Source organism: Thunnus albacares, chromosome 1 (genome assembly GCF_914725855.1).
Source record: "Thunnus albacares chromosome 1, fThuAlb1.1, whole genome shotgun sequence".
Taxonomy (NCBI): Eukaryota; Metazoa; Chordata; class Actinopteri; order Scombriformes; family Scombridae; genus Thunnus; species Thunnus albacares.
Window position 1 is genome coordinate 35,016,007 of NC_058106.1, and position 13,782 is coordinate 35,029,788.

Genomic DNA, 13,782 nt, shown 5'->3' on the forward strand with positions numbered 1-13,782 from the left:
GGATCTGCTGATGTCCCTATGGCTGTCGTGGCCAACAGTGTGTCAACTAATCAGAAGTAAACGAGAGTGGTCGGTGGCGCCTCGCTGTTTCTCCACCGTCAACGTCCATTCATGTGAGGACAGGGAGGAGGAGGCAACAGTCAAGAGACACAGCTGACACTGTACCAGTGTCCCACATTAAGGTTTTGGCTCATTAGCTGTGGGCTGGCAAACTAAGAACGTGCCTGCCAAGAATAATCTTTCTACCAACAACTGTTCTCATAGAAACATGTCCTTAGCCCTGTTCAGGGCTATTTTATAGACTGAATGACAATATTGTGTTAGAGGCCTAAAATAGAGCAGGGTTCAGACATTTATTCTGCAGACAGGCTTCATTCTCAACATTTTTGTAACTTAAAGGTCCAGTGTGTAAAATCTAGTGGCATCTAGTGGAACGGACTTGGCAGAAATGGAATATAATATTCATAAGTATATTTTAATTTGTGTATAATCCCATGAAAATAAGAAACGTTGTGTTTTCATTACCTTAGAATGAGCCCTTTATATCTACATAAGGAGCAAGTCCCTTTCCACAGAGCCTGCCACACTGCACCACCATGTTCCTACAGTAGCCCAGAACAGACAAACCAAACACTAGCTCTAGAGAGGGCCTTTTGTGTTTTTGCGAGTTTTGTGGTCAAGTCGGTTCTCTTACGCACTTAGAAGGGGAGGAAGAGCGGTGTTCGTTCGGTTGAAGTCTGCTACCTCAACGCTAGATGCCACTAAATCTTACAGACTAGTCCTTTAATGATACATTTGACAAATTATTATTAACTTACTACTGCAGGTTCCGTGGAGTATCCTTTACAAATGCTATAACATTGAAGATTATTATAGAGGCTCATCAACACACATGAGTGCTTATATTATATTTCAGTTGGTAAAACAAAAATAGCACCGCGAGCTCTGGTAAACTGTGATGGGAATTTTTCCCTAATTTCTGACATTTTATGGAAGAACGATTAATCGAGAAGATCATCTCCACATTAATCAATTAAATAATCACTAACTACATACTGAAATGATATCGTTACTATTTTTTACCCTCACATGGCACACAGTCTATTAGTAGGCAGGAGAGGTCAGACATTTCTGAGTGAAGAAAGAAACTAAGAACTGAAATTGCATTTTTATTACAATGTAAAGCAGGGAAAGCAGATTGTTCTTTCTAAAATCTCAGCTGTAGGTGTACACTTTAAACCCACTGACCACAGCTCATGATTTTTACAGTCTAAGGGCCAGCATCTCCCTTGTTCCAAGTCAAACTTGCATTATTTTGTGTGCCTTGTCTGTACAGATCAGCTCATGTGTGCAGTTGGAACTGGATGGCTCCCAAGCTTAGACAGCGTCCTTATACAAGAAGTGTACTGTATATCACAGCCAGCTGCCTGAGAGCTGGGGTGGGGATGGGAAGGGCTGGGCTGGGGGGTCAGATGGGCTATATGAGGAAACATTATACGCTTGTATGTCTAGTCTGGTCACAACGAGACTGACTGGTCATCTATGAGACATACTGGTATCCTTCACCTGTTCTCACCCTCTCTCATTCTCTCTAACACGGTCTCGCTCTATTTCACACACATGCAGATGTATATGAATCACACTGTCATGTTTTCTCATGTTACCAATAGAGCATGTATATTAAGATGGCATTTGCATTTTTACATTATATTTGTACTCAAGTTTTTTTTTAGTCTTGGTACACCTTGAAGGTGGGAGAGACCAAAAAAGTGCAGTTAAAATGTGATTAATCTTTGATGTTGGTTGATGTCTGTTAGCTAAACATGCTAGTCAAGTTAACTCAGCCTGTAAAGTTACTCTTTTTAGTAAGGTTAAATATAGATGAGCAGCCAGAGTTTCCCCATATCATTTCGATCCTGTGTTTGGGAGCGTTACAGTTTTCCCTGTTAAATGTAGGAACACTGGACAAACAGTTGTGGACCTGAAAGAAGCTCTGTGTCAAAAAAGAAATGAATTTCCATTGGCATCACAGAATGTGTCTATTACCAGAGCTAAGCTAAAACAGGCTGAAGGACCAGCCCAGTTCTTCCCAAAACAGCTTTCTGAAGATTCCAACAACAACCAACACTACACAAGTGTTTATTGTTATTATTGTTATATGTTATATAGAAGTATTTATTATTATTATTGTTATATGTTATTGCTATGCCTCTATACTCTGCTCAGAGTGGTTTAGTCCTGCTAAAATGTCCCTTCATGTGTGCACAGTTTTGGAATTAGGTCAAAGCAATACTGACATATTAATGTTGTTTTCTATCTAAATATACAGTGACCCACTGCAAATGAGTACCTTAGTGTTAACCAAACAGTTTCTCATAAATAAAACACTTTATTTGTTTCTTACTGCTGTAACAAAGACAAACAAAGAGCCAAAAGCCACAGTATGTGTCAAACTATTCATTTTGCATACCATTAAAACCCTGTAAACCATCTATTCAATGTGTATTCTCTCTGTTTCAAACACGTCTTTAACACTAGTAGACTCAATCCTAACTGATGATAGTGTGTCTTTTCGTTTGAGGATGGGTGTAAACATACACATATACACACAGGGTGCAGTAATCCAACTTGCTGGGGAAAGCAAAGCTGGGATCAAAGTTATAAAGAAGCACAGAAGGGTTCAGTGAGAAACTAAACCTCAAGGATTTATGAAGCGCTTGATTGCATAATCCCTCCTATCAGTGACACCTCGTCCGCCTCTCTCAGAGATAACATCAAGAGCCTAACATGTGTGAGGCTTCGAGTAGCTTCCATCAGCATGTAGTTCTTTTTGGCAGCTAGACCCAAGTCCCAGTTTCTGTCCATCCTCTTGTTTTCACACACACACACACACACACACACACACACACACACACACACACACACACACACACACACACACGAGCAAACAAAAAAGCCACACAGACACAACTGGAAACCAGGACTGACAAGAAAAGGCCTCTGCTGTAGAGACAGAGAGGAAGAGACGAGCTTTATTTCGTTTTCCCCTCTGGTCGTTTTGGCAGGTTGTCTGTCCCCATTCCTGAGGTTCAGTACGAGTTCACAGAACACGCCGTCAACTTCCAGAAATAAACTGTTTGCTCATGCGTGGGTGCGATGAAATAGTTTGGCGCCCAAACCAGAGACAGGAGTTTTCTCTGTCTCTCCCCTTTCTCTCTTTGACAGAATAGCCAGTAAGAATTTTACAAAGGAACAAAGGATGTTAACAAATGGAGCTTGTATGAGTGTGTAAAAAAAAAAAAAAAAAATCAGATCCGTTTCATTTTTAACTTTTATCACATTGGGGGCCAATATTTATAGAAAGTCCCTTGGCAGAGCAGGCCAACTCCATCAGAGTGATACCGGGTTTAACTCTACCTGGCTGTGTTCTTACACACTGTCAGCGTGGTTGCTAATACAGAGCTTGCTTTCAGAAGACATTTGGTGAAAGATTTTTTTCATGGTGATCATTTCATGGTGCTGTGAAGTGTTATATCAATACTGATCTTGTTACACTTTTTGCTTATCACCCAACCTCTCTCAAAGGAAGAAATGGAAATCCGTTCCAGAAAATAACCCTTAGAAACACCTGACAAACATCGCCTTCTTTTAATGGCTGTTAGCGGATTTCAAGCTTGCTTTGACACCATAAAATCTGGACTTAAAAAACAAGTTGATATTTGAAACATAAAAACATAAAACCTGGGAAAAATACACACTAGGCAGAGGCAGTAGTGAATGAGTTTTAGCTGTAAATGGCACCAGTATTCTCTTCATCTTTTCCCTTCTTCGCCCCACCCGTCGCTCCGCTCTCACCCTCCCTTCTTCCATACCGCGGCGCACTCAGGAGACCTTAGCTCCACTGAAGGTGGAATCAGTTTTCCTTTTCCACTGTGTCTTTTTCCCCCCACGCTGGAAAAGCCCCCATCCAACTCTCGCCGAGCGCTTGACTCAAGTGTGCTCCGACGTGCCCACATTCCTAGACAGTATCCCCAACACCGGAACCATTTACCGCCTCAGCCAGGAATGCTGATTTCCAGCCCAGGTTTTCATCAGACCTAGTTTAGGCAGAGAGCGCAACAGGAATTCACTGAGTAATCCTAGCCATTATACAACACAGACTTTCCCTCCATGTCAGTCATCTTACACACAGACAAATGCACAAGTATTCTTTCTATCTGTCTCTCTCTCTACAATATTAGGAGCTAAGCTAGCGCCGGCAGCTCCAAAGAAAAGTAATTTTTTCGCTGGAAGTCATATTTTGACCTAGATTTAAACAGCTTTTCAAATTCAAATTTTCCATTGAGATTAAACACCCATCTCCCACCTCTTGTATAATCCAGGTGTTTCTAAGGATCTGGTGCTTACAGGTGTGAATAAAAGGTGTTTTCCCCTTTCCTGTCTAAGCCTCTAGATTAAACTGTCAGAAACTCATCTTGCTGTCATTCATAAACTGTACATGCAGTTTCAGTGATGAGACATTTTAATCACAGATTCAAAGTGGTAGGATGTCTTGATGTTTTGTTACGCTCTTTCTCTGATTGCCTGCCACAACGGTGATTCAACTTAGAGGTCATGAAAACATTGACCTTTTGCATCCTATATATATCTGGTCATAAACCTTTTCACTAGCAGCAATTTGTATTGCACTATGTCAACCATACACTTAGATAGCTACTTTATATGCCATGATTGTAGTTCTTACAAGCTATATAATGCTGTACTTGGATTTTCTGGTTGAATCACATGGGATTTCTGGGCAGTACAAAAGCAACCGCAGCAAAAAGCATTCAAACGAAGATGGACACCAAACCGAAGGACTTCCACACTGAAATGAATGAACTCTAAATTAAGTACAGTAACGCTGACTGCTGCAGATCATCCCAAACAAAGAGCCGTATCTCTGTCACCTTCAGCTCTACGACACAGCTGCTTGTACATATCGGATCCCTGCCTGCCTCCTTTCAGCTCAGACAGCCGTGCGGGCCAGGTCAGCAGTACAGCGCACCACACGAAAATGAAGTTAGTCATTCAGAACACCAGGCCCACTGTCCTGTCCTAACCCCACCCCTTACACTAACCCTACACCCTGTGTGTGTATGTGTCAGTGTGTGTGTGTGTGTGTGTGTCGTCCTTCAGACAGCGCTCTGCTCGCTATTCATGTCCTTTCTACTTGATCCGATATTGTCCCTCTTGGGATTGTCTCAAAAGAAGTTTTGTTCTCCTTAAGGGGGGAGGAAAAACAGGAAGTTACATTCCTAAATAACCACAAGTGAAATACTGCAAGCTACAGTTTTCTCCTGTCAAAAATCACAGGATAAAACCAGGGATTAGACTTTCACTCTATGTTATCTGCATCAACAACAGTTTCTCAAACTTTAATACAAGAATAGTCAAATGTGTGAGGTGATTGTTAGGAGAGATTAGGGATTATTCTAGTGGATCTCCCTTGTCGGCATTAGGCCTCAGCTGAAAAAATGACAGACTACAATGTTTTATTTACACATACATTGCCTAATATCTGTACTGTGCTGTTCAAACGGGCAATGCAGAGGCCTAAAAACGCACAAACTCTGACCAACTTATTCATCAGTCAGGGAAATCTAAAAAAAACATCTAAAAGTCTCAAAACAACATGAAAAACTACAATAAAAATAAATTCTTCATGATGCAACGCTGCTTCTCTTTCGATAAGATAGTGACTCCATTGACTACGATCGCATCTCAAGTCGCAAATAAAGTCGCATCACTCGCTGGGTCCCAAAACAAGGCAGCCTCTCAGCCGCTCGGAGAAGTAGGTCACTGAGGATTCCATTCATTTGTACACTGCTTTCCAAATAGTTGCGCTTTTCCACTCAGCCCAAGACTTCCAGCTGCATGTTAACCCTTTCACAGCCTGCAGGTCTCGTTTCTGCACCAGCACCGAATCACACTGCACTTATTAGTGATTAGTTAGTAAACTAACTGTTCTGAATGGCAGACATGTGGTCTGAGAACAGGTTTTTGTTCCTAAACTGGTGGTCTACACTGATTAGCAATTTGAAGCAGATACTAAAACTTGCATGGATTTTTTAAAATTGCTGTTTTTAAACTTTTTTTTGCTGATATTGTGGGTGTTAAATGGATCATTTGCATTACAAAAATTTAGGTATTCTGTGTTTTATTCATATTCTTGTTAAAAAACCAAAAAGCCAACTGATTAACAATGATTTCCTCCAGGCTTTTTAGAAATGTATCCAACAAAGCATCTGCAGTAAAAAAACACAACAGCTAATATTCTATTTTTAGGCTTTACTAATCCTTGTATAGCTGTGGTAAGAAATAACTGCAAACTGGCAAATACTCCATAATCACTACAAGACCAGTATTGGCGCAGTAAATCAGGAAACTAATATATCAGCCTTTCCCTAGCACAAAAGCACTCAAACAAGCTACCACAACATACCAGAGGGATCACGTAACCAGACAACCTTCTCAATCTCCCACTTTTCAGCAGCCTGTGTCCTGACGTTAAGTCTGCAGCGCTGAAACAGGCCTGCTGATTCCATCGCACTTTGCTGATTCAGCAGAAGGAAAGCGACCACAAGCTGACACAGGTGGGAGAAAACTGAGGGGCGTGGCCCAAAACTCTATCTGGAGGTACAGAAGGATAAAGCTCATTAAAATCTTCTTTAGCCTGATTCTACTTTGTTTTAGACTGAATATTTCCAAGTGACATGTACTGAATTCATTCAGCCATGTTTGTTCAAAATAGAAAAATAAGCCCACAGATATGCTTCAGTTCTTTGTATTAGTGTTCAGATCCAAATCTTCAAGGATTCCTGTGTATTTGTCAAAAAGAATACATTTGCATACAAATATGTCTTTCCTGGACAAAACCAGTTTTACCATTATAATGCCATTTAATTATTACAGTCTGTCCACTTTGTTGACTTGTGTATTTTCAATTCTAAAAGTCAGATTAACAATTATTTAATAGTTATTAACATGGCTGCATGAGGAAAAAGCAAACCATGGCTGACGCAAAACACTTTTGTGTATTTACACTTGTATTTACATGAGTATCACAATTACTGGAGGTACTCGTCTTAGACACCACTTAAATTACAACTTTATTTAGGAAGCAATTTGTCGAATAAGCTGGTTTTCCACTCGGTAGATGGTGCCACTCCACTGCACCATGTTGTTTCCTTTGTATATATTACTTTGTGTTGACTGCATCTTAACCTTTGACATGCGTTCAGGACAGTTTGGGGGAAAGAAGTTCAACATGTTCCGGCAAACGGAAAGCTTAACGTATTTGTGGATTGAAGTATTTACAACATTTTCAAAGGAGGACTTCCTTCGGTTAGGACTGAAGTACTAGTAGTGAGTGTGTAAATGTAGTCAGTGATTACAAACCACAAGTAGACGTCACTTTGTAATTCCCGACCTTACGACAGTGAGAACAGGCCATTATCGGTCTGTTCAGACACACGAGGCCCAGATAGTTGACTGAATTTTTCTCAGGTCATTATGTTTGGTGAAATCCTTCTTATTGGTTCAGTTGAGGTACCAATGTTGGCCTGATGCTAAAGACACTGTATCAACTGTAAAGCAAGTTAAGTATAAATTGGTTTAAACTTGCAGCAACAGGAATTTGGTTCATCATTTGAAATAAAATTAGGTCACGGAAAGTGCTGAGTGTACAGCAAAAAAGAAAAAAAGCCCACGCATAATATGCTGCATACATGTTTGCTAATGTGTTCGTATTTCTTTGCTCTCTCTGCAAAACATTTCACTTTCAGAAAGACATAAATGAAGTAAAAAATAAAACCAAATCATTGTCATAAATATTAAGGCAAATGTGACAATCTATTGTTATTCATGTATTACAGGTCTTACTGTCAAGCCTGTCACTCCGCACTATTTGACCTCTGTCCCTCATAAAAACCAGAACTGACTGAGTGACAAATGCCGTCATACCCACAGGCATCAGACCTGTATGTATGTACATGTACATTGTGCCAATCACTAAATACCAATCACAGCTGGTGGTGACATTATACTTCAACTCACAGGCCTGTTCATAGAACTGTCATGATAATTACGTTATCGACTTATCGTACGATATATGGACATGACCTCAATCATTTTTGCTGACCTTGATATTGCTTATTGTGTTTATATGTGTGTTGATTTACATAAGAATGTCAGAGAGAAAGAGAGAGAAAGAGATATCATGAGGTTGGTGACTGGAGCGGGGATATTATGAAGTTAGCAGTATAGCTGTGAATGTAGCAGTGTGTGTGTACAGTTAAGGCTATTTGTCAGTGAATATATGCTACAACTCCTCAAGACCAAAGCCAACTTCCTGTGTCTTGCTTGTCACCTGCTGATTAAAGTGAAGGGTGTTAGCCCTGAAGTTAGCAACAACGGGTTAGCCTAACCTGACCAGGCTCACTTCAAGTGGACTGACCTTTAAGGTGGACCAGCTATTCTCATTTTAGTGACAATCTCAGCTGCTCCTAAACAGAGAACGGACAAATGTTCGGCTGCTGAATCTCTGCTGGGTTTTGCTGCTGTGGTGGTGGTAAATTTGTTTTTGTTTTCTTTTTTAAGACAAACAGAAAAGGACTTATGTGTATATAAACTATTTAACTCATAAAATCATTTTTGTTTGTGAACATCACACTCGCCCCAACAAATAAAAATAACTCCTGACATTTCTAGAAACCCAAAACTCTCCCAGAACTCACTCCCACTAGTGAACATATGCTGGGGGTGTGTGGGCTATGTATGTAGGCTGCAGGTATTTTGTAAGTAAATAAGGTGAAACTAGGAGTCCTGGCACCTCCCAAATACATAAGTATGGTATTTGAAATGGTGTTACCATGTTAACTGTAACTGGGGCATAAAATGGTCTTAATATGACAATAATATCATTTATCGCAATTATTTCTGGGACAATATATCGTCCAACAAGAGTAGTTATCATGACAGGCCTAACTGTTCATCATGTTATCTAACACAAACAACCAATTTATGATGTAATCTTTGTAGTGAAAACTTTCCATATGCAAAACCAGCCTCTTCCACTCACAGGCAAACTTACTTCATGTTTCACTTCCATCTAGACCTTAAATCAAAGTCTTGCTAGATTCACAATGAATATGACACATGAAATATGACCACAAGATTGTGTCTCTTTGACTGATGAACTGTATTCTGAAAGGTTAAAAAAACAAAACATGTCTTCAGACTGCTTTGATGTCTGACATAATGAACCAGCCTGACTTTGGGAGGGACCGACTGGAGGAACGTCATACAGTACGCTTTGATGCCTCCAGCTTTATATTAAACAATAACAAAGCTTACATTAACTGCAGCCACTGCCCATTGTAAACCCTGATGGAAACTCTATGTAATATGTGTGTGTGTGTGTGTCTGTCACTGCAGGGCAGGGCCATTATGTCACCCCAGTAACGTCGGCTGCCTCTGAAAGCACAGTGTAAGCCAGCAGATGTGTTACTGCATGCAGATGTTGCCATAGGTACAGAGAGATGCCAGCCCTCCATCGCAGCAGCAGCAGCAGCAGCAGCACTTCTTTCTATTTTTCATGAGCCCGGTTGGTTGCCAGGGTTTTTGTTTCCATGGCCACGCTGCAGTCTGATGCAACAAAACTCAGCCAGACCCCCCCTCCCTCCCCCCCTTGGGTGCCTTGGCGCGATACCAACCCAGGGAGCGCTACAACACTATAGGCTGGCACACTGACTGACTGACTGACGTCTCCAGCCGGCCACGGTGCCAGCTGAGCTAACACTATACACGACCCCAAACTTCTTCCACAATCATTTACTGACGGGCTTCAGTTCAGCACAACACTTCGCAGACTTTCATCCCATCGATGATTCAGCTATTTACTATTCTTGATGATCTGCAGGAATGTTTTGGACAGGAAATGCCTTCTAATGCTTGCGTGGAGTCTACGCATGTGTGATTTCCTGTGGGTGTTTGTTTCAGGGTCAGGAACTACAGTGCCTTTGGGAAAACATGCCCTTGAAAATGCAAAAAAAGAACAAACCAAAAAACCCTGAAAGTTGAAAGCTTAATTTGACTACTGTCTCCCCGGGGCCACTGTGTATTGTGAATGAATGAAAACAGTTGATTTATGATCAGAAAATTAAATGAGTAAGCAGGCTGAAGCAGAAGTAATGTGAAGCTAACTTCTACATCAACAATGTAATAAAAGCTTAATTATTAAGGGATGGAAGATGTATTGCTCAGAGACAAGAGAGTGGAAAAACATCTCTATCATCTTCTTTAACAGTTGCTGCCAATGCCCAGCAGTGGGAAATATCTTTAACTAAATCATACAGGAGGTACAAATTAAGTGTTAATTTTCCAAAATGAAGTGAAAATGTATTATTTATTAGTTTATTTCCTTCATAATAAGACCAGAATGCTTCAAAGTTATGACTGTAGTCTGTCAGTGCCTGTAAATGCATCATCATGTCTCGGCGGAAGGTGTAGTGGTTGTCACTGTCTGAGCAGCCGGCTTTCCTACCTGGGTTGTTGGCCTCTCCCTCCAGGACCTGCAGTTCGGTGCACTCGGCGAGAGAGTGCTCCAGACAGAGCTGCAGGAAGCGGGCCTGGGTCCGGCTCACCCTCTTCAACAGGGACAGCAGAGCCACCGTCTGCTCGCACTCGTTCCACCCTTTGAACCAGCTGGCTAGCACGCCCACCTGATCGCGAAACATCATGGTCTGCGAGACGGGGTGAAGGCAGACTGACTGTGGCGCTGCCGGGCTGGGCAAAGCGGTGTGGGGAGTGACTCAGAGAATGACCTCCCCAAAAACTTTCCACTGATATTTAAAGTGAAACTGATTGAGGATGAAGGTGGTCTTATGAACTGGTTGTTGATGTCTCTGTTCGTGGGAGGAAGGGGGCTGGGAAGGGAGGAGGGGGGGTCAGTCAGTCTGTGAGGTTCAGCTGAAGCGCTGTGATGCCATTCTTAGCTTTGGCAGTGGCTCGGACAGCAGAACAGCAGTCTCTGTTAGCACTTCTGGTTCCAAAATATGTTCGGTGTTGTATATATTCCTGCTGGAGGGCTTTCTGCCCCGTCTTCTTCTGTCTAATAATCTCCAGTTAGGGGGTGTGTGTGGGGGGGGGTGTGAGGTGCTCTTCTAGCTCGGCATTAGGTGATATGAGCTGCTCTCGGCTGCTTAGTCGCTCCCAGAGGGATTGATATTTGATGAGTCAGCTTTCTTCCAGCACAGGCTGTGTCACATCAGCTTCAGCCTCACTGGCATTTTTCTTCAGGGAATCCCTCTTATGCCTGCAGGAGGATGTTAGATGTTAGGGGAAGGGGGGAAAAACACATTTAACAGACACTGACCTGTCTATGCCTCTATATACAGGTCTCTCCCTCTCTTTCACACACTGGCATACACTTTTACAACGCAATAGAGAGGACTGCGCCAGTGTCCCTGTTGCTTCAGCTCTGCAGACTTTGTGCTGCAATAGAGCCGCTTTGAAGAAGCCAGCCTTCAAAAACTCATACATGCATTTATAGGTCGCCTCCTCGCCGTCGCATATGCGCATAGGCTTGTGGCATTCACCGCCGAGACAAAAATAAATAATTTTCGTTTTTGGTATCCACCCATTCCTAAAAATACAGCTGCCTGTACTACTGGCGCTGCATCCCGGAATTTTCCAAAGGAAGGACGCCGGGTTACCGACGGCAACCGTTGGCAGGGTTGTGTGCTGTGGAGACCTTAGCAGCGACTTCACTCCGTTATTTTAATGACAGGTTTGTCTTTTAAAATGCTGTATTTTTAAAACCGAGGACACGCAGAGAGAGAGAGAAAGAGAGAAAGAGAGAGAGAGGGAGAGCGGTTGCGTTTTCTAAGCGAAGAGACGCCGAGTAGTAAGCTAGGGAGCAGACTCCAGGCTTCAGGGCAGAGCGTTAGCCCGCTGTCTAAAACTGTCACTTTGCTTCATCAGCACACAAGGAATGACCGCTGGCGGATATTCTGTATGTGTGAGGGCAGTTTGTAAAGAAGAAAAAGCGAACAAATAGAACCGTTATGTGTATCTCGATTCGTTTTCCAGTGTAGAAGCTTTTCCATGGAAGAACCGTGTATTAACGGTTACTTTAACTTCAGTATAGTTAGCTAAGTTACAACCCCCAGCACCGTTAGCAATATGACGTTAACGGCTATGAATTCTCAGTTACCGTTTACTCAACTGGAATAAGCAGGTTAACGGTCAGCGCAGGCTAATTTAAATTTGACGGTTGGGTCTGATAGACAGTCTCTTTTTTGGGGGGTAAATACTCCAGCAGAAAGGGAGAGTGCCCAAAACAACGGAGAAAAAAAAAAGATTTAGAAACTCCAGTTTGAATATTTCAACGGTCGCAGAAACGTTCAGAAATAAGAAAGTTGACGGTTTTTTACCTCCTGGCGCAGTTTGCATCGTTGGGTTTGTCTCAGGACGGGCGACAGGCTCAGTTTTTTCGGGGAGCGGTGCCCCTTCACTCCGGGTCTGAGGGGTTTGCCATCTTGAACTAACTTTTCCTCTGTCTCTCTCCAGCAGTCGGGCTGCTCTGCTCTAAAGCACCGCTGTCAAACCGGACGGAACACGCTGTGTAGCTTCCGCTCACAGGTTTCAAAATAAGTCCTGAGTCCTAAGACTTCACTGAACACAATACAAATGATACCTAAACTTAAAGGACCAGTGTGTAGAGTTTAGTGGCATCTAGCGGTGAGGTTGCAGATTGCAACCAATTGAATGCCCCTCCCTTCACCCTCCTCTTCCAAGCATGTAGGAAAACCTATGGTGGCCGAAAAACACAAAAGTCCCTCTCTAGAGTCAGTGTTTGGTTTGTCCGTTCTGGGCTACTGTAGAAACATGGCGGTGCAAGATGGAACTAGATACAGAAAGAGCACTGGGCTTTGAAGCCAATTTGACATAGCAGCCAAACTTTGTGATTACAATGTCATGCGATGCTATTGGGCCCAAAAAGACTTTTTCCCATAGACCTACATTGTGAAAGAGATGCCTGTAAATCAGCGCATACATTTATTTGAGCATCACAACCCCAGCGAAATGACTCATTTCACTATCAGAATTGGATTCATTCAGTCTGATCACATTTTGAAAGTCTAGAAGAGCCACACGATTGAATCGTTTTATCCCCATTCAAGTTAGCCAGAGGGCTAAATCAGATGTTAGCTGTTTTGGCCGGCAGAAGTCTCTAGTGAGCATGCTCCATGGGTGCATTGGGACCACAGAGCGTAGCTTTTTTGGCTTCATGTGCCACTGAGCAACTTCCATAAGAATGAATGGGGCCCCGCCTTCCAACGCTGTATCCCGCTCTCTTTATACATCCATGAAGAGGACTCGCTCCCTATGTAGATATAAATGGCTCGTTCTGAGGTAATGAAAACACTACAATTTGTATTTTCAGGTGATTTCACACACATACTTCTGAATATTATATTCCACTTCTGCTAATAGATTCCCCTAAATCTTACACACGGGTCCTTTTAAAGGACAGGTACACAACAGTCAGGTGTCCAAGTGAACACTGAAACATGTTTTTCTTGCTGTAAAAGTTCCTCCTGTTCATACTGACCATTAGAAGATCCCTTCATAATGCACTTACAAAGGAAGTGATGGGGGCCAAAATCCACAGTCCAGTCAGTGAATTTCTATACTGTAGTATATTTAAGGAGTATGCTGTATTAAGGTTAGCTTTAA

The 13,782-nt window shown here is 42.2% G+C and overlaps 1 protein-coding gene and 1 long non-coding RNA gene across 5 annotated transcripts in view; both read right to left on the bottom strand.

The window, feature by feature from the left end:
- The window catches only part of samd4a (sterile alpha motif domain containing 4A), a 60,932-nt gene extending 48,258 nt beyond the window's left edge, over nt 1-12,674 (bottom strand). For 2 of the 4 annotated variants that reach the window (XM_044356132.1, XM_044356113.1), the window contains exons 1-2: nt 12,477-12,674; nt 10,586-11,356 (exon numbers count right to left, since the gene is read on the bottom strand). In XM_044356132.1, the coding sequence (XP_044212067.1) occupies nt 10,586-10,781 (196 nt within the window). In that variant the 5' untranslated portion in view covers nt 10,782-11,356; nt 12,477-12,674. The remainder of the gene's footprint in view (nt 1-10,585; nt 11,357-12,476) is intronic. The other 2 variants (XM_044356140.1, XM_044356122.1) reach the window with 1 other exon arrangement.
- LOC122985465 lies at nt 3,634-8,256 on the bottom strand. Its single transcript, XR_006404126.1, has 2 exons — nt 6,485-8,256; nt 3,634-4,097 (listed from the first exon to the last, which is right to left on the bottom strand). It is a non-coding gene; the product is annotated as an uncharacterized LOC122985465 (long non-coding RNA).
- Nucleotides 12,675-13,782: the final 1,108 nt, after the last annotated feature.